This window comes from Amblyomma maculatum, chromosome 10 (assembly GCF_055883805.1).
Source record: "Amblyomma maculatum isolate TAMU_Amacu chromosome 10, ASM5588380v1, whole genome shotgun sequence".
NCBI classification, from domain to species: Eukaryota; Metazoa; Arthropoda; class Arachnida; order Ixodida; family Ixodidae; genus Amblyomma; species Amblyomma maculatum.
Genome location: NC_139353.1, coordinates 5,711,903 through 5,736,607, shown reverse-complemented (window position 1 = coordinate 5,736,607; position 24,705 = coordinate 5,711,903). Strand labels below are relative to the sequence as shown.

General features: G+C 48.7%; 1 protein-coding gene across 1 annotated transcript in view; it reads right to left on the bottom strand.

The window, feature by feature from the left end:
• Nucleotides 1–24,705, bottom strand: part of LOC146175439 (uncharacterized) — a 30,045-nt gene continuing 5,340 nt past the window's right edge. Inside the window, exons 5-9 of the mRNA XM_084581805.1 lie at nucleotides 9,406–9,435; nucleotides 7,223–7,252; nucleotides 7,068–7,112; nucleotides 829–888; nucleotides 1–267 (exon numbers count right to left, since the gene is read on the bottom strand). Coding sequence (XP_084437931.1) covers nucleotides 156–267; nucleotides 829–888; nucleotides 7,068–7,112; nucleotides 7,223–7,252; nucleotides 9,406–9,435 — 277 coding nt within the window. The 3' untranslated portion in view covers nucleotides 1–155. The remainder of the gene's footprint in view (nucleotides 268–828; nucleotides 889–7,067; nucleotides 7,113–7,222; nucleotides 7,253–9,405; nucleotides 9,436–24,705) is intronic.

Genomic DNA, 24,705 nt, shown 5'->3' with positions numbered 1-24,705 from the left:
TTGACGTTTTCGTCAGATGCTTCATTTACATGGAGACGTTTTTTATATATTACAACTTTATATTTTATTCACATATTTGAATACACGTAACGTGCGTATATATATATATATACACACACACCATAGGAAAGCTTATCTGTAGTAGGGCGTCTAGACTAAAATGTCTTACACGTGTACGTTAGTGTGCAGAGCGATGCATGGCGCACATAGGCAGGGAGGTAGGGCTTCTTGCTCAACCATTTTGAGCCGACTTGTTGAGCAGGTCGCCTGGTGAGGAGCCAAATACCCGAGAAGATAGGCCGTTTCAAGCGTGCAAGCAAGAAAAGCAGAATCACGTGAAGAAATGAGCTAATCAATGAGCGAGTGAGTGAGTGAACCACTCAATAAAATTGAGTTTGTAGACAAGAAAAAACAACAACAAAGAAACGTGTTCAGGACATAGCCGCCCGATAATATTTAAGCCGCTGATTTATTTGCTGTAAGAGAAATATCGTCAGTAGCCCTCCAATATGATTGAATCAATTGGCTGTACAACAGCGTCCGCAAGGATACGAAAAGTTATTTTAGAAACTTAGCGTAACTAATGACGGAAGGTGCGCCTACAGCGGACCAGGGCTGCAGACATGACACTTCAATTTTCGTTAATATATCGTCCCTTTTGTCAACACACATGACAGCGTGCTGTAGAAGCTGCAGCTCAGTGCCTCCGCCTTTCCGTGAAACGTTTCCAACGAAAAACGAAGCCAACATCACCCAAAATGTCTCCCAGTGAAAGCGCTCCTCTCTCAATGAACAGGAATTCGTGGACACAATCGCAGAGTTGCTCACCGAAGGGCCACTCGTAGGCGCTGGTGTCGGCGGCCTCGCGCAGCTCCGCGGGGTCTGGGGCTGCGCATACACAACTCATCTGAACTCAGACTCATCTGGGCTCACTAGTTACAACTCACGACCCATTTGAGCTCACTCATTTCGACTCATCGGCACTCACTCATCATGGACTCACTGATTTCCACTCTCGACTTAGCTCACTCACTTCGATTCATCACACATCTCGACTCAGTCATTTCCACTCGCAACTCATGCGAACCATCATTTATACTCACCTGTACTTTCTCATCCATTTCTTCTCAATCGGATTAATTTGCCCATTTTAAATTCACGGTGACTGCAACGTTGGCTGATTCTTACACGCAACGGACAGCTGAATCGCGTTTTCATCCAACGATCCAAGTTCTAGCTGTGATTAAAGGAACAATTGAGAGGAGACTATTACGACACCTCTGTTAGAGGTACTAACAATTTGGAGCCACCTTATAATAAATATCATAGATCAGCATTGATATGTGTCGTTATACGTGTACCGTCTTTGCCAAAAGTAACCAGGCTGCTCCGAAGGCTGCCGGAGCAAGCGCGCGGCCGTGTGGCGGCGTTGCGCTCGCTGTGGCTTATCGGTGCTCGTCAGCTCCGAGGGTACAACAGCTGACGTAACTTCGCACCCTCACTCTCGCCCGTTGGATGATAAAAACTAGGCGCGTATGATGTGCGGGCTGCGGTTTCAGTGGGAAGCCTGGTTGCGCCCAGCGAGGGCGCTCAGTATTGCGACGGAGCTATCGCTCTTCTCGGCAACTGCGGCAAAGCAGGTGATAGTAGACACTATGAGCTCTAGATGTTCGTTTCTAAGACGAATATGTGCTATGTTTGCCAGACAGCGTTGCCCTGAAATAAGGGTTCCACGAACGAGAATGTAATCATGTGCATTTAATAGCTAAGCGTGAGGAGGGTTTCATTATAATTCGTTACTTAAACGAAAACTTACCCACAAGCAAATGCGAGAATTTGTTAGAATCAATCATTGAACTTACCACAGTCTCCTCAAAGGGCTAACACAATTTTTCATGCCTGCAAGAGATATAAGACGGCTTGAGAAGTTTCACAAGCTTTTCCATATCTTTGTACTAGAGTCACGGCCCGTAAAGTGGCAGTACGCAAGGCACCTCGGAGAAAGGATATTGAAATTTCGAGGTGCGTTATCATTCTTTAATGTGCAGGCGCATCAAACACGCAGCAAAGCGCAATCGTGGTGGTGCGTTTCAACTGCGGATTACAGAAAACAAGCACGCATAACTATATAGCGAGAAACGCGACTTATATCTGCTTCAGTGCAGGAAGAGCAAATAGCCCCGTCGCTGTACTGAGCGCCCTCGCTGGGCACAACCAGGCTTCCCACGCGTGAAACCGCAGCCCGCACATCATACGCGCTTAGTTTTTTATCATCCAACGGGCGAAAGTGAGGGTGCGAAGTTACGTCAGCTGTTGTACCCTCGCAGCTGACGAGCACCGACAAGCCACAGCGAGCGCAACGCCGCCACACGGCCGCGCGCTTGCTCCGGCAGCCATCGGAGCAGCCTGGTTACTTTTGGCAAAGACGGTACGTACATTACCTTCAAGGTCTGTTTCATTTCGAACGCACTAAAGATCAGCACTTCGTAGTAGCCAAGAATTTTGCCTATCTCTGTGTGTGCGTGAGTGTGTGTGTGTGAGTGTGCGCGTGTGCGTGTGTGTGTGTGTGTGTGTGTGTGTGTGTGTGTGTGTGTGTGTGTGTGTGTGTGTGTGTGTGTGTGTGTGTGTGTGTGTGCGCATGCCGTTGTTCTGATAGGCAAAACTGATTCGTCAGGTCACAACATCTGCATGTGAGTCCGGACTCACTCAAACCGAGATCATAATTTGAGTGTGAGTCCGGACTCACGACTCAGAGCCTGATCTGAGTGTGAGTCCGAACTCACGGCTGAGATCACGATCTGAGTGTGAGTCCGGGCTCACTCACGACTCCGATCATGATCTGAGTGTGAGTCGGAACTCACTCACGACTCAGATGATGATCTGAATGTGAGTCCGGACTCCGGACTCACTCACAACCTAGATCATGGTCTGAATGTGAGTACGGACCCACTCACGACTCAGATCATGATCTGAGTGTTAGCCTGAGTGAGCCCGAGTGAGACGACTCATGAGTGAGTCCGCCGACCTATGGTCATAGCCAAGCGCAAGTTATGCGTGCCAAATGCTAAAAGTGTTTTCGCCTTTAGAAGGCTTCTTATGCTATTAAGCTTAATCAGGCTTACGAAGGTGGAATTATATGGCAGTGTTTGTTCAGAGAGCAGCTTATTGTTTGTGACACTAGACACCTTTAGGGTTATAATTAAGGCTAACATTAAGGCTAACATGCTGTCACCCGTTAATAATTAAGGGGGTATTATTAACGATGCGCCCTTAACGGTGCGCACACTCCCAGACACCCTTAGAGTGAGTGGGGGTAGCTGTTCCGGTCGTAAAGGAGATGCCCTCGACCTGCGTGGCAAGCTCAGCCGGAATCCAACTACCTTGTAGTGACAGAAGGGGGTGGTCGTTTGGTGCCCAGCGGTCGCCGGTTCAAACCAGAGAAAGGATCGGAGTCAGAAGTAACAAACAAAACACAATTTATGCACAGCAAGAGACGATACAAAGGAACACACAAGATCACTTGAAATGCACAGACGAGAGGTTCACAGAATAACAAACACTAAGCATGCAACTACAGTATTATTCAATAACGTAGAGGCTTTACAACAAATGAAACACGAGAGAGTACATAAACAAACACCAAATTGTTCACCGGGCACTGTTGCAGTCCGACGCCTCAAGAGTCACGATGTGGCCGCCATACGAGACGAGCGCCGCTCCCTTGAAAGTCCGTGGGCTTGCCAGCAGCGGGTGATCCCCGGGAGTCCAGTCGAAGCACAGGCGAATACGTCGCAAAACACGGACGAACTGACTGACTGGCTGACTGACTCAACAAGCGGCGCGGTCGCTTTAAATAGGGCGCGCCGCGTCTGTTTGTTAACATGCGCCAAGCTAGCGCGCACACACACATAGCTTCGCTGGTTATAGCTCCCTCTTCTCCTCCCGTCGAGCCGCGCGTCGTCATTGGCCAAGTCCCATAGAACCTTCTCGAAAGGCCTGGCACATTCCAGGCCGATGAACAATCGTCTTCCCCGGGCAAGGGGAAAGAGGGTGACAACAACGCGTACAAAGCTACGCGCTCTCCCGCGCGGGGAAGGGGGCTTGATCTCCATGCCTTCCACGCGACGCCGTGCGGGCCTCGCGCCGTACCGGCTTGATGAAAATGGGCGCCGATTTCGTGACACATGCTCAGTTAGGCTTCGGAAAGGTCATATTTCGCCACTATGTGTTCGGGCACGTTCAGGCTTCGCTTTCGAACCTGTGCTTCACATTTGTTTAGTTAATGTTAATTACGCATATTAAGCCTTAACCTTGACCTTGGCCATGGTTATGGTACTCATGATAGTCGAGGTCGCTCATAGTAAGCCACAGTATAACCAGGTATAGCAAAGCAAGGCTAACAACACTATCAGGCGAACGGAAACCGAAAATCGGAAAGCATTTGACACTTAATCACACAATCTTAATTAATACAAAAGCTCGAGCACTAAGGTTTCAGGAATTCCACTCTTGATTTTTTTTCAAGTTACCTCAGCAACAGAAGACAATTTGTTCAGCTCATACATTTACAATCAGCTCACAAATCTGTTAGTGCTGGAGTTCCCCAGGGTTTAGTTTTAGGCCCTGTGCTATTTTCTCTTAACGTTAACGACTTCCCCCAGTGTTTGACGAACTGCAGCGCGGTGATGTAAGCTGATGATAATGCAATAGTTTTTACAGGCAGCACTCTAAATGAAATTCAATCTAAAATAAATGAATTATGTCACATTTCTACATGGTTCAAAGATTTTCAATAAATGCTTCGAAAATAAAGTACATGCTGTTTAGATCAAGACACAAACGCCTCATAGACACTGAAGAACATATTTGCATTGTTAATGCTGGAATTGAGCAAGTTGAAACCTTTGAATACCTCGGTGTAACCGTGGACCTCACTTGGCATGTGTTTATAAGCTTGCTTCAACTTGTTACATCCTATTTAAAACACTGCTGGACATATCTGTGCTGAAAATTGATTACTTTTCTCTTTTGCCATTTAACATACCCCTACGAATCATGGGCTACGACACACAAGTCCTACATTGATCAAAATTTTTGTTTGCGGAAAAGAACACTGCATATAACAATATACTCCAACAGATATCAGTCCAGTGCTCACTTGTTCAATAGGTTTCAGATTTTACAGTTTCCTTTGTTATATGAAATGCAAATCGCGATGGTTGTAAATAGCATTGTAAGAAACCATCTTTCAAATAGCTTTTTGTTGCCTAGCAGTAATACTAGGTATGCGAGCAATATTAATTTTAATTACCCTGTAACCCGAAACACCTATGGACCGCGGCTAACTGAGTATAATGGGCAAAAGTATGGAATACTGTACGACTCCAAATTAAAATGGCTAGGAATTTCGTATTTTCCATTAAATTTTCTACTTGCAGAAGACAGAAGGGAGCGTTTGGTGATATTTTATGTTTGCGCTTGAGTGTTGATCACCCATGCTGACCATGTATAACCGAACTTTGCGTATATCTTGTTGCTTGAAAAGCAACGTGTAATTTGGGCCTCTGCTAGCTTCGGCCCAGCAGAATTTTGCAAATGTTTTGTATTCATTTGAAAAGTAAATAAATAAATATTCAGTGGACATCTAATTAAGCTCCGCCTATAAGGGTATGACGCCATCGCTCTAATTATCTACGGCTCTTCTATCGAGTCCTCTTTCATGTACCGTCTTTGCCAAAAGTAACCAAGCTGCATGTTTTGCTTCTCGCTTGAATTCCAAAGTCACCATGGAATCCCACAGTATCAAAACTTGTTAAAAATTGAGGACAAGAGCTCGCCTTTACTTCGTATATGTTTAGTGCTTCAGAAGTTGTACGAATTCTCTACTACCAGACTGTCTGCTGTTAGCAGCTGCGCCCAATAGGTTTGACAAGGGTTAACTAGGAACAGGAGAAATAGAGATTATGGTTTGGCATTGCCATACCACGTGGACCTAGTTGTGAGCATTCTCAGGGGGACCGAGAGAACGGGAAGGTACGAGTAAAAGAGAGTAGGGAAAAGTGTCAGCTTGTAACTGCCTAAACAAAGCTACTTCACGCTAAGACAGGAATGAATGGGGAGGGAGTACTGCCATGCAAGTCGCCTATCCACAAGGGTGAAATTAGAGGACGTGGAGGAGTGTTGTCTGTGTCATCTCCGGAGACCCTGTCGGAGAGTTCTCCGGTAAGCGCGAAGCGCTCATTAGCGGGCGATGCTTTCAACTATGCACCCAATTACGTTTGTAGCTATTCCTAGCTAGTAATGCGGAAGGCAGGGTCAAGTAGTTTACAATATGAAAATTTAAGGTGTTGAGAACTCAGCTGCGACAAGCCGACTGTGAGACTGTGAGGACATGAATTGGATAAGGTTGGTCGAGGTGCTGCACGGCCGAAATCGCACGGGCTATCACCCGTTCTCCTAAACGGATGGTACGGTAAAGTTCTATAGTGCAATGGAATAATGAGCGGAAGTCCGGGTCAGGGCGTATTGCATGCAATAACCACGCCATCCCGGTTGAGACTGAAGTGAGCGCTTGTGTCAGGGTGCAATGCCTTGGCACGCAAGGCAACCAACTAGATGCCAGGTATGCCACGCCAATGCACAGGCAAACTGCAGCTGATAACTATTCCACAAAATTTCTCAACTCACGGATACAGCTGGCTTGGTTATTCAGCAAATAACGTTTCTAGCTCATATACAGCCGTAAAGTAAAGCGTCAATGTACGTTACAGGGTTTCAGGAACGAATTTTGCATGCATATTGTGTTTAAGTCCAGAACGCAACAAACAAGTGCACTTCTCCTTTCCTGTGTTTAGAACGCGAATCAGATCGCAAAAGTAACGAGAATTACGTGCCGGTCTGTTGAACAAGCACAAGCTGAACGTCAAGCGTTACTGCGGAATGCGGGTTTTTAAAAGTAAGAATGAGCGCAATTTTCTTCATAAATGCAAAGTGCGCGGTGAGAATACAGATGCTAAAAAAACACTGATTCAAGGAAATCCAAAACGCTACGAAATTCAACTACTTACTAGAACTCAGAAAAATGCTGTGCTTGTCTACGTGTGTGGCCGCCTCTGTTCGCAATGCAAAAAAATAAAGAAAACGGAGGAAAAGAATAACAACAAAAAAAAAAGACAGTGACCCAGGAACACGCTTCCAAGGCGATGAAAGTTATAGCGCTTACCTGAGGTGTTGAATACCCTGGCCGTTGCAGCTGGACGGAAAGAAGCGCAAAATTAAGAACGTCAACAGTGTTGAAGGTCAGATGCGTGGCCAGTGCACCTTCACCCCGTGACTGCCAGATTCAGATGCGCGAGCCACAAGTGTGTGTGTGTGTGTGTGTGTGTGTGTGTGTGTGTGTGTGTGTGTGTGTGTGTGTGTGTGTGTGTGTGTGTGTGTGTGTGTGTGTGTGTGTGTGTGTGTGTGTGTGTGTGTGTGTGTGTGTGTGTGTGTGTGTGTGTGTGTGTGTGTGTGTGTGTGTGTGTGTGTGTGTGTTTTCTCCAAACTGCTTTCATCTTTGAGGTTCCAAAGCTCATGGTGCGAATACAGCATACACTGTTCCCACATTCCTATAAGGAGACAAGTGCGAATGTGCACAGACTTGGCGGTGAACCTTTGATGCATCTATATGTTGGCAATAAAATTTGGTACCAATTACACCTGCCTATTCGGCAGCTGATGACTGATCGTGCTATTTGCCGGCTGTATTTTGTTTTGCACTTTGTTCCCATACAGACAAGTGGCGGGCACAGGTGTTCCCTGCATCGCCATATATGAATGATGTTATACAAGACTAAGACTGGATGTTCCCCGCGATCCGTGGCAAATGTCCTAGGTAAAAAACGCGCGCTTCTGTATGGTTCCACAAATACATCCGCACACCTCTCACGCAAGAGGCCCGAGATGCCCGCGCCGAAAAGGTTACCGCGTGTTCACAGTTTCCGGGCGCGGTATACGGTCATTTGTGCGTTTTCCGACCCTCAAGTAATGCGAATAGATCCTTTGATAGCCTTTGTGTGTGTATGTGTAGACATGAAACTTTCCCCGGAGTTTTGTGCAGGGAGAGCACCGGTCACTAAAAACAGGGTCTATCTTTGAGAGCAGGTGCCTCCTGCGCAGATGAGTTGCTCTCGCGGCAAACTATTTGCTAATTTGTGCCCCATAAAGGAAATCTGTATAGCCTAATAAGATTTTGGAAGCGTTGAATTATAATTACGCCGTTCAGCATATTCGCTTAAATTTTATAATTAGAAAAAAAAAAGACAAAATAAAAAGTGCTAATTTAGACACAGGCTCATTCTTTTCATAGTACTTCTTCACGTCCCCTAAAAGACGACACAGTATTCAGTATTCGATCACTGAGACCTGCCCAGCAGTGCCACGTGCGTGCGGATTACGTCACTCTGCCTTCTATCAGGAGGCTGGGGCGTCTAACCAACGGTGCGGCGCAACGCGGTCGTTCGGCAGGCGACGTACCGGTTGTCCTCTAACGCAACGCTCCGTGACTTGCACAACATGAAATTAAAAGACTGCAGGAAGTGCGAGTCTCTGTCGTACGGCGCTGGCACCCCCAGAAGTTTTCCTCTCAACTTATGGTGTTCCCTTGAATATTCCTTTAAACGCCATTGCAAAAGTTAGCGAAACCTAACTATACTTTGTCAGGATTCTCATAATTTCGTTTCATAATTTGTTTCCCGGAGAGCGTAGAAACAAAGAGTGCGTTACAGTCAGTTAGTCGTATCATACCAAATGTGCTGACCCATACGTATAGCTGCCTGCTCACTCTTAAAAATCAGGAGTCCTATTCCGACAAGGAAGGCCACGATCAGGCCGGCCAGACATGTGCAGCCGAACGCCAGGTGCAGGGCCGGGTGGTGCATCCGGGAGGACTCTCGAGATCTACGCACGCACGTACACCCATTCACTACGATACCTGTCAAAGTTATACGATTGTACGAAATGTCCAACTGTGTATGAACATTCGAACATGATACTCTCCAGTTTTGATCTAAAATATCGTTGTGCCGCTTTTAAGATGGGCAGTGAGTTGTTAGAACCACAACTACCCCCCCCCCCCCCCCCACCCCGAGATCTCGGGTTCGTCTACATGAAATGACGTCAACATATAACAAGGCAACATGACCGGGAGGTCACAGGGTGTTATCATGAGACCTTTCAAGCCCTTTATACATGAACAGGACTGCCTTGATAACTACTTAGGTTCTCAAGGTTATTTTCTTCCGGCTGTGGTTCTGTCACAACCCTCGAAATGCTTTGCATTATTATCTTTATCGACATTTGTAGTAATCTATGAGCCAAGCAATGCATGCGCATGGCCTACATTAAAAAGAGAATTGCCGGTCTTACACAATCTCCTCGAGGACCGTCTCCGAGTTTCTGCAACAGAAGCAGAGCCAGATATAAAATTATCATCCACAATGCAATTTATTTTAATTATGTGGGAATACTACATCATAGCAGTACCTGCTTGGTGGTTCAAGCTGGCAGTCAGCCCCAGCCAAAATTGATTGAGGTTGATTACAGTCAACGTGGTCTGACAAGCAGATGTCGCAAAATAAGTACCTGTTTACTAGATACCTCTGTATAATAAGCGAGTAATAATTACTCATTGAAATCCACCCAAGCGCAGCCATACGGCTACAAAGGAAAGCTTTCTCAGAAACTTAGTAGTTAAAGAAAAATTCGTCCTGGTCCGGGGATCGAGCCCGGGATCACCGCCTTTCCGGTGCAGTCGCTCTATACCAAACTCAGCTAACCAAGACGGTCAGTATAGAAAAGATGGTAGGGCGAGAGCGAATTGATCTACAACTCGAGGTGGGTGTGGGTTGGGCAAATATTTAGAGGAATCGCTCAAAGTGGAGTTGATTTGTAATAAGGGAGTAATTACTCATTGACATCCACCCAAGCACAGCCATGTCGGGTGGATGTCAGTGAGTAATTACTCCCTTATTACAAATCTACTTCACCTTGAGGGATTCCCCTAAATGATTGACCAACACCTCTGTATATTGTTAGGAAAAAATATGGTTGGCCAGTCCAAACGAGTTTTGAGATCGTATCCTGTGGTAATTCTCCTATCTCTCGATCTCTATTCATTCTTTTTTCGTTATTATTACGGAATTTATTTCGGCGAAGCAATATGTACCGTACAGTATGCCAATAGGTTGTTCAATTAAAGTAGCCTTCAGTGTGCAGGCCGGAGTAGACGGCGATAAGTCGATTAGACTATGTGCTGCCTTTCGCAGTTCTCCACGTATGCACAAGCTTGGAGCCCAGTGAGGCTTGAGCTACCATCCCAATATTATTGCCTAGAGTGAAAAGTGCCGCCTCCGTCCATACGATTTTCTTAAAGAGCACGTCATAGCACGTCCATCGCGAAAGGTGATTGATTGACTTGGCTAGTGTTGGCCGGGAAACATGGATTCGGCCTCGTAATCTGTATATAACTGCGCGGCGATGCTCTGCTTTGTGCAATATTATTTCAATGACGTGTTTTTCACTACTTCCAATAGACCTTTTTAGTTTCGATGCCTGGGTGCAGCCATCTTAGTTTGATGGTGGCGCCCCGTATGAGCCAAACTGGGAAAGTCCGCTCCGGATCCTCCTGACGCCATCTTGGGCTGTGCTGTTCGTGTTGATGCTGCGGTGCGGTAGTGTAAAAGTACTGTTTCGCGGTGCTCGTGAAAGCTATCCGACACCTTGGCGCTATTTGTGCTTTGTTCGAGCGCGCGAGCAAACCGTATACCATCCGTTTGGCATGGCGGCAGCTGTTGGAAACAGCACTAGCGGCCGGAGTGACTGCGAAGGATTGCGCTTCACTTCCGCTGTGAGGGTTGTGGAAAACCAGTTTCCTCCCCCTTCGCCGCGACCGACCACCACCACCCCAACGAGCTTCATGGCAGCGCCGGCTGGGAGAGGAGGTAAATACCTCCCCTTGGGGGAAGGACGGAAGACCAGCGATGGGTGCGCCACCAAGACGTCTACGCGGGTTCCCGCGAGAAGACGAGAGGGAGATTCTGGATCCAGCCGGCAGCGAGAGCGGTCGTCTCCCGCCGCCTCTCCCGGCAAATGCCGGGGGATAGCGGGCACGGAGTACGCTGCGCACACGGGTGGACCCCCCGTCGTGCACGACCGCCCATCTTCTGGTTCCCAACGGCAAAGCGATCGGTAAATACCGCACGCTCTCGCCGCCTCCCGCGGCAAACGCCGTGGTATGGCTTCGTCCGAAGAATGCGGCGCGCACGGGAGATCCCGGCCGCCATATTCACGGCGCGTTCAAATGTCCGCCGCCGAAATCGCACCCCCATTCCCCAGCCGGTGAGTCAAAAGCCCTTCTTACGTATCCTTGCCCTTCCAAGGAAAACCTTGTTGATGTTTAGCTAGCCGGCATGCTCTGTATTATTTGCAAGTGCAATAAATAGCATTGGAGTATTAACTATGTGTCTTCCCCGTCCTTTGTCCCCTCCGCAAGTCGCTAGCGAGAACGCTGCACCTGCGGAGTGTGAGCGAGGTGGAATACCCGTCCCCTTTAAACCCCACAATGGCACCTCAACGTGGTTCTCTCGTGCAGAAGCACTTGAGCTAGTTACCCCTCCCTAGGGACAAAGGACGATAGTCAGTTCGCGGCGTGGAGTGCCTGCCCGGACCTTTAACATTAGGCCTGACCCCAAGGCTAATATGCTTTTTTGACGGCGAGGTGGGAGGAGTTTGCAGCGAGAACAAATGGTCGTGTGTGTGTGTGTGGAGCATTTTTATTTGTGTGTGTGTGTGTTTATGTGTGTGCCGACTCCCGAGACCTTTGAGAGGTACAGCCACGAGGTCCGTACATGGAACACGAGATCGAGCCGTCCACGGAGAACAGCACGCCGGAAGCGAGTGAGTGCCTCAGCCGGGACGGTGGCCCTACTTTTCTTGTATATAGTTGTAAATATTTCCTCTTCTGTCTCTTTGGCTCTGGTAGCCAGGTGCCGCAATCGGCTGACTGGAATTGCAGCCGTGATTGCCGGAAAGCACCGGGGCGCTCCGACACCGCTGGACGCGGTGGGCGCTGTTCGCTCAGAAGTTGCCTTTGGATGGCAGCGAGGGAGTAGGGTCACCCTGGGTTCCTTGGCGGACATGCACATCCTCGCGGCGCTGCGTTCTAGCTATTGTCCTTAGCGCTAGAGCGAATAGGCTTAAGGCTCTTTTTGGGAGCTGCCTGGCGCACGTCGGAGGACAGTCTAACCGTGGCATACAGCATGCGCAAATGCGTTTTGCTTGTTTTATATTGACCTCGCTGCAGCCGAACATCTCGCTTAGTTAGAGAAAGCTAACTTCGTTCAAATGAACTTGGTATTTTTGGGCTGAGAAGGCGAATCGGAAATTTCGTGGAACCAGATTATTATGCCGGCAAACGAACCGCGGATGCCCGTGCTTCGTTCGGATTAACGGAACGCAGTGCGGTGCCGGATAAAATTGTTTGGCACTCGCATTGGCCCGCATTTTACCAAATAGTCATTTTGATCAATTTATTCAACCTTTTTGGAGATCCGGAGGGTTGTGCAGATATCAAGTGAAGCCGCCTGGACCTGCTGCAATTGTTTACGTTCCTGCCTGCTGCCCTGCGGCCGTAAATCACCGAAGCTCGGAGTCTCACAGAACCAGTCCGGCTTAACGGGAGGGGAGGCCAACCCCCTGCCTGCCAACAAAGGTGCGTCAGCGGGAACAACACCCTCCCGTTACGCTGGCTTCTGGGACCTGCCGATGGACAGCAGGGGCCCCTTCACCTTGCTGCTCGTCGGATGACACCAACGTTTGGGTTGCACTAGTGTCTTGCCTGTGCGAGCTGCCCTGCGGTCGTCATTGCAAGCCTGGTGTGGACCCCGCGGATGGCATCCAGGGAGCAGCTTAGGTGAACATTTAAGGAGGGAGGGATGTGGAAAACCAGTTTCCTCCCCCTTCGCCGCGACCGACCACCACCACCCCGACGAGCTTCATGGCAGCGCCGGCTGGGAGAGGAGGTAAATACCTCCCCTTGGGGGAAGGACGGAAGACCAGCGATGGGAGCGCCACCAAGACGTCTATGCGGGTTCCCGCGAGAAGACGAGAGGGAGATTCTGGATCCAGCCGGCAGCGAGAGCGGTCGTCTCCTGCCGCCTCTCCAGGCGAATGCCGGGGGATAGCGGGCACGGAGTACTCAGCGCACACGGGAGGACCCGTCGTGCACGACCACCCGTCTTCTGGTTCCCAACAGCGAAGCGACCGGTAAATACCGCACGCTCTCGCCGCCTCCCGCGGCAAACGCCGTCGTATGGCTTTGTCCGAAGAATGCGGCGCGCACGGGAGATCCCGGCCGCCATATTCACGGCGCGTGCAAATGTCCGCCGCCGAAATCGCACCCCCATTTCCCAGCCGGTGAGTCAAAAGTCCTTCTTACGTAGCCTTGCCCTTCCAAGGAAAACCTTGCTGATGTATAGCTAGCCGACATGCTCTGTATTATTTGCAAGTGCAATAAATAGCATTGGAGTATTAACTATGTGTCTTCCCCGTCCTTTGTCCCCTTTGTTCCCTCCGCGGGTCGCCAGCGAGGACGTTGCACCTGCGGAGTAGGAGTGGTGCGGAAGACCGTCTCCCCCTCTGAACCCCACAGGGTGTATCCGTTGTATCTTTCGCGATACATGTATTTTCAGTTATATTTTATAATCGCAATGATAACTGTACATACAAACACGCATCGAATGAACCGTACGAGCAGCTACCGAACGTGGAATGCAGATATTACGAAAGACGCTTTCCAGTTATTGCTGCATTGATTTAACGTGAAGTGCTACCCATTTCGATATACGATCGAGCTGTCGTGCTTCAACAATGTATACTTTCAAGTTAAACCACAGTTCAAGAGCAGCACATAAAAGAAGTAGTGTCGTACCATCCGTCGACGTTTTTATGCAGTCTTGGTGTTCGTCCTGCAGCGCAAGAACATCGTATACCCCCGTCCCGTACGTCGTAGCAGCATCGTTTGCACGACGTATTGTTGAGCAAAACGTTGAAAACGTTGCACTGTCAGCTGCACTATGAACGAAGACGACAAATTCGCAGCACATACATCGCCGCTTACGAAAGCGGCGCCGCCCGCTGTCGCGGCGGACTACGGCACTGTCGTCAAGCGCTACTCCCTAGTCGTCGCTAGGCCTAAATTGTTTCGCATCGAAGGCACGTCCGACGGCGCTTTGTAATTGCTCAGCGCTAGAGTAAATGGTCTCTCAAGGAACTGCCTTACTGCCGATTCCATAGTATCAGTAAAAGAAAGATGTAATTTTCGGTGACGCCTTAGCAGCGGAGCCAGTGTGCAGACGATGACCCGCGCGCTGCACCAGCGGCAATGTGTTGCGTAATTTATTTGTATTGCGTTTATCAATAACGCGGTATGGGTCAGAAATCCGCAAGAAAGGTTTTTTTTTTTTTTGCTGTTGGCTTATTGTTTAAGTGAAGAACAAATTTTAGCACGCTCTTCTTACGCTGGCGAAAGAGATCCACAGCATCGTTGGCGCGGAGGGCTTGAGGGAGGCACGACCTGCCCGGCGTGCGGGGTTACTACGGTGTAGGAAGTGAAATAGGCATCATATTCGCGAGTCCGTCATTGGTACTAAGTCTATCTGGCTTACACAAAACGTTCATAGGCGAAATTAATCAGGATAGACTGGAAAGCGGTGAAGCAGAAACATATCACAGCCGAACTCGGACTGTCGATGCATGCTTCCCGCATACGCTCTCGGAAATCATCTTGCGATTTTTTTCATTGTTTGTGCATTCCAGGATCACGCATTGCTGTCCAGATGACATTACCACTAAATTGGGCGCTAATAAAGGTATTTAAGTCTCTCAAACGACAATATACCGAGGTGCAAGGCCGCTCTGCTATGCATGAAGCGTGCGAATGCGCAGCCCACTCGGTACTGGCAACAATGGGCCGGCGTAAGGAATCTGGTTAGAGAGTATTTTCCTCCTCTCCTGTTTGCTCTCGGTAAAACGGTCTATAAACTTAAAGCAAGCAAACGTTCGACATTAGGTTGGTATGAAAACTTTCACAGCATCTTTCACAGCACATCGCCACCGCTGTAGGACGGAGAAGAGTCGTATTGTTACGGCTGAATCCACGTATTAAGCCGAACAGTAGCGAACCATATACGAAACCTTTTTGCCGACCTTCATGTGCCTTTCTATAGCGGATAAACTGCCGCAGTTAGCACCACATTTTCCTCTCGGCAGTACTGAGAAACTTTGTGCAATGCCAAGACATGTCACCGCATACGCGCATATCGCCAACTGCGCCGTCAAGGTTTAGTGGAATCCGTGCGTGGTACTCCATCGTGGCGATTATGACGTCACACGAAAGTCATGATGAGTGTGCACGTTGTTACGTTTCACACAATTCGAAAAAAAAATTAGCTGTGGTTTAGCTTCAGTTAAACCCGGTAGGTTGCGTAAGCAAAGCCGACGTAGCTTCTCTTTCAGTTCTTCTGGGCGCGGCGTGGCTACCGACCGGGTTTACCCGACGGCTTGAAGAAGGACCCCCATCTGCGGTCGCTCTAAAGGTCAAACGTGGCTACCGGCCGGGTTTACGCGACGGGCTCAAACCTGGCGCAGTATTGTGAACGCAATAAAAACGTCCATCCGTGTACATATAGTGCAGCCTTTCTACAGAGCCTCGACAAGAAACAGTGTGAGGTGACGCAGCAGGAGCCTCGGCAAGAAACAGTGCACGCAGCAGGAGACCCTGGGGCCAGAAGACGCGGCCATAAGTGGCCCTTCGACCCTTCCCCACTTCGTACCACAAATGTGCGTGCATCGGTCACATATTCGAAAGCAATCGGTTCCGAAATGTAGGCCTGTCCTACGTAGTCTGGCTGTTGTAACACATCGTACAGTGCAAGTTGCAGGATTTCTCCTGCTTCCATTTTCATCCTCTCCATTAAATGTAAATCGCAATGAGTAGTAGTATGTGGTTATTTATTATTAGATATCAAAAAGAAAAGATGCTTGCCAGCCCCGGTGTCTGCTCTCTGATATCTAAAGCGCCTGGACTGAGGCGGTGTAAATAAAGGGATAGTGAGGAAGCGGTGGAGGAATTCATAAAGGTGAGTGACAGGGAGAAAGGACAGAGTAAGTAAAAATAAAAATAATTAGAGATATATAAACATCGAGAACCAAACCCGATACTTACTGTATATCCTGCTCTGTAAGCGCTAAGAAGAGAAAAGATAAAAATATTTAAACGATCTTCAAGTACACACAGGAAAGGCTATATCTATACCTGCAACACTCGCGGACTTATATTCCCGTGTGTGCGTGTGTGAGTGCAAATGAGGAGGAGGAGGAGGAAGAGGAGGAAAAACTTTATTCTGCGAAGCATTCGAGGCACGCAGGCCTCCTGAGTCTCCGCACGACCCAACTCCCGATCTAAACGTTCAGGTGATGTTGATCCATGACGTATGCGGCCCGGCTGACGACGATCTTCTGCCTAACCGGGTCCGCTGACCGAAGTGAGGTCTCCCAGTCCTCCCAGGTTCGGAGAGGCACCGGCCCGGCGGGGGGAGGAGACATCGGGCAGGATAAAAGAATGTGAGTAAGGGTGGCCTTGGGGTGGGAACACAAAGTGCATATGGGGGATACCGGTTTAAATTTGGAAAGTAGAGCTGGTGTCGGCAGCGTTCGTGTCTGCAGGCGACGCCAGATTGACTGTTCTCTGGTATTGAGAGATGGGTGGGGTAATGGATAGATGAGGCGCTCAGCGCGAGAGTTTGCAGTGAACTCAGCAAACGAGTGCATACGTTCCTCCGAGAAATCCCCCACGAGGTCCGCCTGTACCCGGTTTCTATACCCTCGGGCTAAGGAGTCGGCGGCCTCGTTGCCGGGATTTCCCGAGCGCGCAGGCACCCAGATGAGCTCAACACGTCGGGAGAGGTGGTGGGTGTTCATGTGCAGCAGGCGTTGCGCCGGAGGATGAACCCGGCCCCTGGCATAATTTAGAATGGCAGTTTTTGACTCACTAAGTACATAACTGGCATCTGTGCCAGAGCAATAGCTATAGCGGTCTCCTCAGGGGTGGTGCCTGAAGGAAGCTCGAAAGTTAGGGGGGAAATGTCGGGGTTATGTACAACCGCAGTGGCTCCGTTCTCATAGCAGGCGGCATCCACCCAAACTGCATAGGGCTCATTCCCGTACCATTTGTGGAGCGTTGCCGCGCGCGCCTTCCTGCGACCTTGGTCATGGTGGGAGTGCATGTTCCGTGGTAATGGTTTGGCATAGACTGAGGTGCAAATGTGGGTAGGAAGTGTTCTTAGGGATGCATTGTTTGCGGGAATAGTGATGCCTAGCTTACTGAGTATGTGTCGTCCGGTAGTTGTAGCGGCCAATCTGAGGCATTGTGCTTGTAAGTGGGCCTCTCAGAAGCTCATGCAGATTGGTTTACAGGAAAGGAAAGGCGCAGTATCTGCCACACTTCCGTGCACACCTAAACCGCGCCGTGAGGGTAGGGAGGGAGGAGGGAGTGAAAGTGGATAGAGGTAGCGTGATGGACTCAAGAGTGCAAGGGTACTCACCCTCCAATCAGGACAGACCCGAGTTGGTAGCTCCTACCAAATCAGCCATGTCACGGGCGGTCAAGTGACGTGAGGCGCCCTACCCGATCAGTGCACGGCCGTGCCAGATGCCAATCCACCAGAGCCATGACCTTGAGTTTTCGCTCGCAACGCCATGCGGATATTCTGGCGAAAGGGGACGCTATCGCGCTAAAACAGCTGGTGCAAGCTATAAGATAATTTTTGCACTGAAAGTGACTTCTAAGCCCTCCGGTTTCCTGTTTGTGATAGAAATTCGCCCCGCCATGACGCGGGAGCTCATATATGTTGATGTGTACCACTCCTGAGTTGCTTTTATGTGTGTGTGTGGGGGGGGGGGGGGGGAAGGGGAGATGGGGAATTACCTAAAGGCCCAAATCACCTGCTTTTGTAGAGGGAACAACATTGGCCACAGACTCGTCATTTCGCCGCGCCTGTCCGAAGAAAGAGGAGGAGGAGGAGGAGAGGGAGGAGGAGGAGGAAGCAAAAGAAGGTAGAAGAAGAGGAAGAAGAAGAAGTCGTGGGTGCTATGGTCAGCACTTGGAGCGGATCGAAGAAAGTAACAAAATTCCCATAAAGAAAGGTGTTAGGCAAGGAGACACAATATCCCCAGTACTATTCACAGCTTGTTTAGAGGAAGTATTCAGAGACTTGGAATGGGAGCAGTTAGGGATAAGGGTAGATGAATACCTCAGTAATCTGCGATTTGCTGATGACATTGCCTTGCTCAGCAACTCGGGGGATGAACTGCAAATAATGATTGATGACCTAGACAGAAAAAGTAGAAAGGTAGGCTTGAAAATCAATATGCAGAAGACTAAGGTAATGTTCAACAGCCTCGGGAAGGAACAGCAGTTTACATTAGGTAGCGAAATACTTGAAGTAGTAGGCGAATATGTCTACTTAGGACAGGCAGTAACCGCAGATCCGGACCATGAAAAGGAAATAACAAGAAGAATAAGATTGGGATGGAGCGCATTTGGCAAGCACTCGCAGATTATGACTAGCAGCTTACCGGTATCGCTCAAGAGGAAAGTATACAACAGTTGCATCTTGCCTGTACTCACCTATGGGGCTGAAACCTGGAGGCTAACCAAGAGAGTTCTACTTAAGTTGAGGACAACCCAGAGGGCTATGGAACGAAAAATGGTAGGGGTAACATTAAGAGATAGAAAGCGTGCAGAGTGGGTCAGAGAAATAACTCAAGTTACCGACATTCTAGTGGAAATTAAGAAGAAGAAATGGACATGGGCAGGACATGTAGTGCGAAGAGAGGATAACCGGTGGTCGCTGAGGGTAACAAACTGGATTTCAAGGGAAGGAAAGCGTAGCAGGGGGCGACAGACAGTTAGGTGGGCGGATGAGGTTAGGAAGTTCGCAGGGGTCAAGTGGATGCAGCTAGCACAGGACCGGGTTAATGGGAGGAATATAGGAGAGGCCTTCGCCCTGCGGTGGGTATAGTCAGGCTGATGATGATGATGACTATGTAAAAAGCCATATCTTTCAAACCGAACCTGGTATGAAAGCAACTTGGCAATGCGTAACAGCGACCCGATCGAGCCTTGTTCTGTATGAGTTTTTCAGCAGTGAATATAGTAGTAACAGTTACAACGCAAGCTGCATGCCGCTACTTTGCACACAAACGCGTTAAATCGCTGCATGTACCTCACCTGTACGGGCTGCAGTCGTTCCTTTCATGACTACGAGCTGTATGAAGCCTGAAGGGCATCAGCGAACCGCCAACATTCACCGACCTCTTCTTCTTGTGCCAGTATGCGGAGCTCGTGGTTTGTTTGGTTCCTAGCACTGGCTTCATCCGGGAGAGAGAGTGAAATCTTTTTGGTCAGGAACCACAATAATTTATTTTGTGTTTGCTTCAGCGTGTCGTCACGCGCACTGATTACAGCATTTGGCTAATGAGACCGAGGACTCGGGTCCGCGTTGTGATGGCATTAACATGCGCAAAATTAACAGCTGTGCGATGTCAGCGCTCTTTAAACTACACAATACGTGGTCAAAAAACAATCCGGAAACTGCTCTTACAACGTCCACGCATTCATTGGATCATACCGCAGAAAAGCGTCCGCAGATAGTTTCTTTCCGCACTGCCAAAATTGGCCTCCCTGGAACCTCGAATTTTCACCTTGGTAGAATTTGACAAAAATTTGTGGTCAAACTTATTTCCAGTGCGGACAATGCAATGGTGTCCTCAAATATAAGTGGCCCTCCCTCCCCATCTCCCTAATTTTGCTGCTAGAACCTCGAAATATGACTTCGTCCGAATTTGACCAAAATTTGAATTTGACAAAATTAGACTATGGCCAACACAGCGGTGACTGCCAAATTTAGGTGGGCCACCCTCAAAAACTGGCATGCTTGAACATTCTTCACGCGTGGGAGGCTGCGTACGCGCACCCTTGGAATTGTTATTCATTCCCTCCTTCGTCCCTAGCTTCTCGATGCGGTGCGAGTGCCCAACGGGAGTCAATTACGGCGTCATGTCTTTTCGTCGAGCCGCATTTTTGTAAGGGAAAAGTCTTACTATAGCCCCATTATTTCTCCGGCGACCGTTATTGTTGTCGAGGCCATGAGATAGTTTCAAAAAGATCGCATTGCAAGAGTTCTATCACTTAGTCCCAGCCCCGCGAAGGACAGCTAAGCCCGTTCCCACGTCGCCTCCGGCGAACCATTTGACATACAGCATAACTGGCGGAGTAACGAAGAACGAAGTAAATAAAGAATTAGGAGCAAATGGGAAAGCAACTGGGGAGGACCAGATAAACGGCGGATCTGTTGGACGGTTGGGCTGTTGTGCTAGAAAAGCTGGCCACCCTGTATACGCAATGCCTTCATTAGAGTCCCTAGAAGTATATATTTCTAGGGACCCTAGCCTCATGATATCGACGGTACTGGAGTTTCGAAGAACGATAACATTCCACAATCTTAAACCATAATTGCTAGGGGATGCTAAGGGCTTGACAAATTACAGACCGAATTACAGACAATCCGTTACGTGCAAGGTATTTGGTAATAGCTAATGACCTAGGGCTTTATTCAACTGAAGCATCAGACTTTCAGAAAGGCTACTCTACCATCGATGGCATCCATACTATCAATCAAGTGCTTGGACTATAGCTAACCTGCATCAATTGATTACGTTTTTAACTCAATAGAAACTTCAGCCATCATGCAGGCGTTGTAAAATCAGGGGCAAAAATTACGTGAAAGTTCTCGAGGAGGTCTATAGCGGCTGCACAGCCCTCCATAAAGCAAGTAATAAAATTTCAATAAGAAAGGTTCAGCAAAGAGACACGATCAGTCCAGTACTATTAAACGTTTGCTTAGAGGAAAAGTATTCACAGAGCTGAATTGAGAAAAGTTAGGGATAAGATTTGATAAAGAATACTTAAATACTTACATGAATAATGTGACATTCTTTGATGACATTACATTGCTGAGTAGCTCAGGTGACGAATTTCAAACGATGATTAATAACATCGATACGAAAAGCAGAAGGAAGACCTAAAAATAATACTCAGAAGACTAAAAGTAAGGTTCAACAGCCTCGAAAAGAGAGAGCAGTTCGCGATAGGTAGCGAGGCGCTGATAGTAGTAAGGGAATACGTCTACTATGACGTGTGGCTGCAGGTCCGCGGACCTTGAAGGAAAAATAACTGCAAGAATCAGAACAGTGGGTGCACATTCTAAAATTGCATCAGATCATGATCAACGGCAGGTTACCATGCAGTATTCCTCGAGAAAATTCTCAACTGTAATTTACCAATACTCGCTTATGGAGAAGAAACGTGGAGGCTAATGAAAAGAGTTCAGCTTAAACTGAAGACCACGCAGAGAGCTTCGGAAGGAAAAACAATTGGCAGACCTAAGGTTACCGGCTTAGTGCATCAATCAGCGCGAGCTTATTGGCCTTCCCCGGCTTACGTGTGGAATGGTTGAAGAGTTCAGACTTAGGCCGAAATGCGGACGGCTGGATTCGCTCTCTGCCAATGCTATTTCCCACAGCGACAGCAGCCGAAAAGTATTTAGCGCCTGCGGTGGTGAGAAGTCTACTCGTAAGAAGGTCAAAGGTAAATTACATAGCAGCTTTGCGGGCGGCCTTTGGGCTGCCGGTTTTGGCGTCCAGGCTGTGTCTATAGTCGCTACTTCCTCTGTTCAGGTCGCCAGCCGAAGTTGGAGATGTGGCTCGATGCTGGACAAAGCAGTCACCCGCTGCTGCGGACTGTAAGCTGCCAAGAGGCTGCGGGCAAGTGTGCCGGGCAGGAGTACAGGATATGAGAGTGATCGGCGCAGGAGCTGTCACATGGGCGAAAGGTCGGCTGTCAAGGAGGAGTTTGGGACCAGGCCCTATTGGCTCAGGTCCTCACAAGTCTAGATGGAGATCCTAATGGAGTCTAACGCCGCTCGCGCCCTGGCGACCTAGGCCAATTGGGTCATGACAGCTGAGCAGCACCGCCTTCCAGGCCTCCCTACAAGGGTGGGTGATGAAGGATTGGGAAGGGTGGGAATTGAAAGGCCCAGATCACGCGAAAAATGTCCGAAAAGTCGCTCTAAAGTCCCTAGGGACTTGGTTGCACATAGAAGCGTCCAGGGAATTCGAATATTGGCGGTATGTTATTAATGCGTAAGCATTGTATGGATTTCGCATGGCCATTGCCGGAGCTGTAAAAAGAGTATGTCGGAAAAAGAATGGTACTATCGGATGTCAAGGCAAAGTGTGCAAGCGGCAAATTGGTTGATAAGGGTTAATCTGGCAATCAATTAGATCCAGTTAAGTGAGTAATTAGGAGCCAAGGTGGGCGCCAGCCAACTTCGGTTTCGGTTCTAAGCTCCCGGTCACATTTCTCAGAGCAGAAATATTCTTGTTGTGGCTGTAGGAAGAAAGAAAAGAAAATGCACAGGCCTGCTACTGGCTCTGTAGCTGAGCCACCTCCGCTGCCTCGTGCGGGCAGAAGAAAAAAATAGACAAGAAAAACGAACAGGGAGAGAAAGACACGCGCCGCAACAACAGCCATCGTCCACCATCACCACCAAAGTGGTGACTGGTGCAATGACGGCCTACAAAAGATAAAAATTAGTGGCTGGCTAGCCCCCGCCGCAAGCGGCGTTGACCCACCGTCCCAGCCCCGTAGGGTCAGGAACTGCCACCTTTCACCACCTCTCTTCAGCAGAAATGCGAAAGCCTGAGCGTTGCTGCGGCACAAACCGATCGCGCGCACCTTATCGAACACAACCTGCATTCCATTGAACGCATCAAAGTTCAGGGCCGCGGCGTTCTATAATTGGTTCACAGGAAAAAAAGGCGCAGTATCTCACTCGCGGAATAATAATAATAATTGGTTCACAGGAAGGGAAAAGCGCAGTATCTGTCCCACTTGCTCTGTGCACACCTGAACCGCGCCGTAAGGGAAGCGAGGAAGGTGGGATTGAAAGTGGACAGAGAGAAAGGGGAGCCGTAGTGGAGGGCTACGGAGTAATTTCGACCACCTGGGGATCTTTAACGTGCGCTGACATCACACAGTACACGGATGCCACTTCGTTTCGCCTCCATCGAAACGCAGCCGCCGTGGTCGGCTTCGAACCCGGGAACTCCGGCACAGTAGTCGGGCGTCTTACCACTGCACCACCCTGGCGGGCGCTAACACATCTCGTGGACAACACAGCAATGCTAACAGACACGCATTTCGCCAGTGCAGATTCTGCAGTGATCTTGGAAAAAACTTTAAGCATCAAATGTTATAGCTCCTGTTGTCGTCAATGCCGAAATATGATTAATAATGACTGGTTAATAATTGGATTATTAATAATTGGTTAGAATTATTAAACTTAATTTTCAATGGTAAAGCATTTTTGCAAAACTATCCTCAGCCTGGTCACGGCCAGAGCACGAAATGATGCGCCGCCGCTACAGTCCCGTCCTCGCAAAACCTAACACGATTCGAAATGCGCTTCACTCTCCACATCGAACAAGAGCCTCCCAGCCGCCGCCGTCTCGCCTCTCTCGCAACCGCGCGCGCACGACTGCGACCTAATTCCGAGCCTAACCTCGCGTTTTAACGCGATAGCGTTAAGGGCCCCGTGTCGCAGAGAAGTCGGTGTCGTCGTCGACAGCCGCCGTCTCCCGTCGTCCGGCGTTGGCCGTGAGCGAAAAATCCCAGAAGCATTAAAAAATAAAAACGAGTAGGGAAAATCGCCAACCTGAGCAATCGAACGTGGACCTCCGGGGTGCGAGACGAGCACGCTAACCACTCCGCCACGCCAGCTTTTTTTTTTATTGTCTGGTCTTGACACGGGAACAAAATCAACAAAAATTACTCAAATGCTATTTACAGACGCTATTTACATATGACACACTAAAATTCACGCATACACAACAAAGGCTCTAGCCTTGAGAGCCCCTCGGGAGGTTCTGCTGTAGCTTTCTGGATTGCCAAATACCTGTCCACGTTTTCCCGAAAATAAATTCTGGCAGGCCGTGCATCTTTATCGCAATGGTAACCCGCCATTCTTGAGCGCCATATACAGTGGAGGCCCATGCATGAGCATAAATCAAATGGTACCCCATCCTCACTTTCTGTGCATAAGTACCGAATGCCATGCGGGTCTAGCGGAAAATCTTTCATTAGCATTCTTTGCAATACGTCCCAAAAATATACTCCTTCCTAACAGCGTAAAAAAGCATAGTCTATGGTTTCTGGCTTCCTGCATATTAAACAGTGTGATCCCTAGGGTACGGATAATCCCCTTTTCTCCAAAAATGTTTTCACCGGCAAGGTTCTGGTGTGCAATTTAAAAAAGGGTTTTTGCTCCTGGCGTCACCTGCATTCTTTTTACTCTCTTTAAAACATCTGCACCTGGGCCTCCATCCTACAAGGCCCTGTACAAAGGCACTGGGAACATCACACAATGCACGATACATTTCTTTCGTTTTACTGTAGACAATCCCTTGAGAACCGCGCTGAAACGAACCGAACACTTGCTACGACTTCCTCCTGCTCAATTTCCGGTCTTTTGGTACCTCTCCTCTCCA